We start from the raw sequence: 2500 nt of genomic DNA, 5'->3' as shown, positions 1-2500 counted from the left end.
TTCTTTTGAATATTATTATTTAGATTGTTATAGATTATTTTTGCATGGAAGTTAGTAACACACACGCTAACTCTACCAGGTTAAGCATGAATGGGTCTCTCTCACTCTCTCTAAACTCTTAACTCTAAACTCTAAACTCGATCGCTATCTCTAGCTTAGGTAACCCTCTAAACAATAGGTAGTTGCTAGCTTGTGTCATATGAACGCATGACAAGAAAATATGAATGTGTGTTAATATGATGCTACACCGGCACCCATAGGATTTTTACTACCTACCGTAGCTTTTTCGTTGTCCTAGCTATCACTAGGTAGCTTATCTTAGAAATTGGTAGCTGCTAGTGTGTGTTAACATGAACTTGTGCTCATATGAAGCTGCACAGGCACCCTGAGGGTTCATAACTTTTCCTATTATAATTAAAGTAACATTAGGAGACTGCAACATCAGCTAGATATGGAACTGCCATTTAAACCTTTTAAGGTTATTTAAATGTTTCCTTATCTAGTTAGCTAGCATAGCAACAAGACAACCATAGCAACCAGGAAACACTGTTTGCTGCATAGCCTGAAGGGAAGTTTAATTTCTCAAAAGCAGCTCACCAATAAAAGGCAGCCTTGGGTTTAAAGCGATCACAATCACTTGCAGATGATGTTTAAGACCTTCACATAGACATTAAACAATCCTGAGAGGAATGATGCGACATCAGTGGAGCAAGAGCTTACTGTGATATCCATGTAGTGAATAAAGGGGGAGACGAGGTGTAGGGGATCAATCAACGACTCGACTTGAATGTTAAGCGTCCATTCCCACACAACACCATAACACTAGGTATTTGTGCAGTATTTTTGCTTGAAATGCCCATCCCCTCTTCATACATCTTTTAACTGACTAGTAGGGCTTGCACCACAACAGCATAGCATTTAGATGTACATGGCACGATGACTTAACATTGAATTAGACGCGGTCAATACCCATGTGTGGTGGTGGACACACAGTTTTATGTCTTTACACTCTCCCCTACACACACACACACACACACACACACACACACACACACACACACACACACACACACACACACTCTCATGGTTTTCTAATGGTTTAGAACCCTTAGATGAGTGAGTGCATGTTTCCCTCCTGTGATGTGTTGAGTGGTCTTGTGAATTAAAGACTGCTTCACTACATAAAGAGACCTATAAAAGCCTTTAGATGCCCAGTTTCACAGGGTCTTCTTTCATAGTCAGTTTCAGGCCATGATATTTCTAGGTGTGGTAGTTGCCAAGTAGTTTAAGCTTTTTAGTTTTAGCACTTAGGGGTCAGGTGCTCCATGTTGGTTATTTTCTATATATTACATCATCAGGTATATTTGATGTGTGTGTATTTAGCATTCCCCACTGTGTCATTAACTTGACATGACCTCATTTCTCACTTCTGCCTGGTGTGGTTTCCCCATAGTTGAGGTTAATTACTGTTGATCCATCACCCCGAGCTGAGATTCACACCATGAACAAGCACACACACACACACACACACACACACACACACAAACACACACACACACACACACACACTTTCTCACTTGTTCTTATTTCCATTTACACTTTCAGCATCTTCCATAAATCCTCTGACACATAAATGCAATGACACATGTTTCTATCCTAGTACATATCTACACACACACACACACACACACACACACACACACACACACACACACACACACACACACACACACACACACACACACACACACACAGTGTTCTGACCCTGGTCTGTCTTGTCAGATTTTCATAGTCTATCTAACGGGGGTTACGGACTGACTGAAGAAGGCCACCATGAGGAAGATGGGCCCCTCCTTCTGAGTCAGCACGAGGCTGACCTCTCCTCCACCTCCCCGCAAGGAACAGCACCAAACACCAGGTAACCTTCTTAACCAGGTATCCCCCCTCATCAGGTAACCCCCCTCACCAGGTAACCTTCTTAACCAGGTATCCCCCCTCATCAGGTAACCCCCCTCACCAGGTATCCCCCCTCATCAGGTAACCCCCCTCACCAGGTAACCCCCCTCACCAGGTAACCCCCCTCATCAGGTAACCTCCCTCACCAGGTAACCTCCCTCACCAGGTAACCCCCCTCACCAGGTAACCCCCCTCATCAGGTAACCCCCCTCACCAGGTAACCCCCCTCACCAGGTAACCCCCCTCACCAGGTAACCCCCCTCACCAGGTAACCCCCCTCACCAGTAATACTCCGCTCTGTGCCAGCACACTAATGCACACCCCTCCACAATAGGACCCTTTGAAATGTGTAAACTCAATTCCTTTCAGTTTAATTCATTTACAACCCACTGATAACAATCGACATTCTCTCAAGGCACCTTACAGAGCCTATTCCGCATCCGCTCTGAAGGGGGGGCTAGGCAAAGAAAAAGCATCAGCTGAAAATACAGAGAATCTTTTTAGCAGCCTCTTTAGCGGCCTTTATACCTCGGGGTACAGACCC

The 2500-nt window shown here is 44.6% G+C and overlaps 1 protein-coding gene across 1 annotated transcript in view; it reads left to right on the top strand.

Annotated features, from left to right (window-relative positions):
- pard3bb (par-3 family cell polarity regulator beta b) overlaps window positions 1-2500 on the top strand; it is a gene marked incomplete at its 5' end in the record, with an annotated part of 350920 nt that overhangs the window by 172263 nt on the left and 176157 nt on the right. Inside the window, one exon of the mRNA XM_080839773.1 lies at window positions 1783-1918. Within this exon, the coding sequence (XP_080695899.1) occupies window positions 1783-1918 (136 nt within the window). The remainder of the gene's footprint in view (window positions 1-1782; window positions 1919-2500) is intronic.

The sequence above is a fragment of the Sprattus sprattus genome (genome assembly GCF_963457725.1).
Source record: "Sprattus sprattus genome assembly, chromosome: 5".
Taxonomy (NCBI): Eukaryota; Metazoa; Chordata; class Actinopteri; order Clupeiformes; family Clupeidae; genus Sprattus; species Sprattus sprattus.
This window is presented reverse-complemented; position numbering and strand designations above follow the sequence as displayed.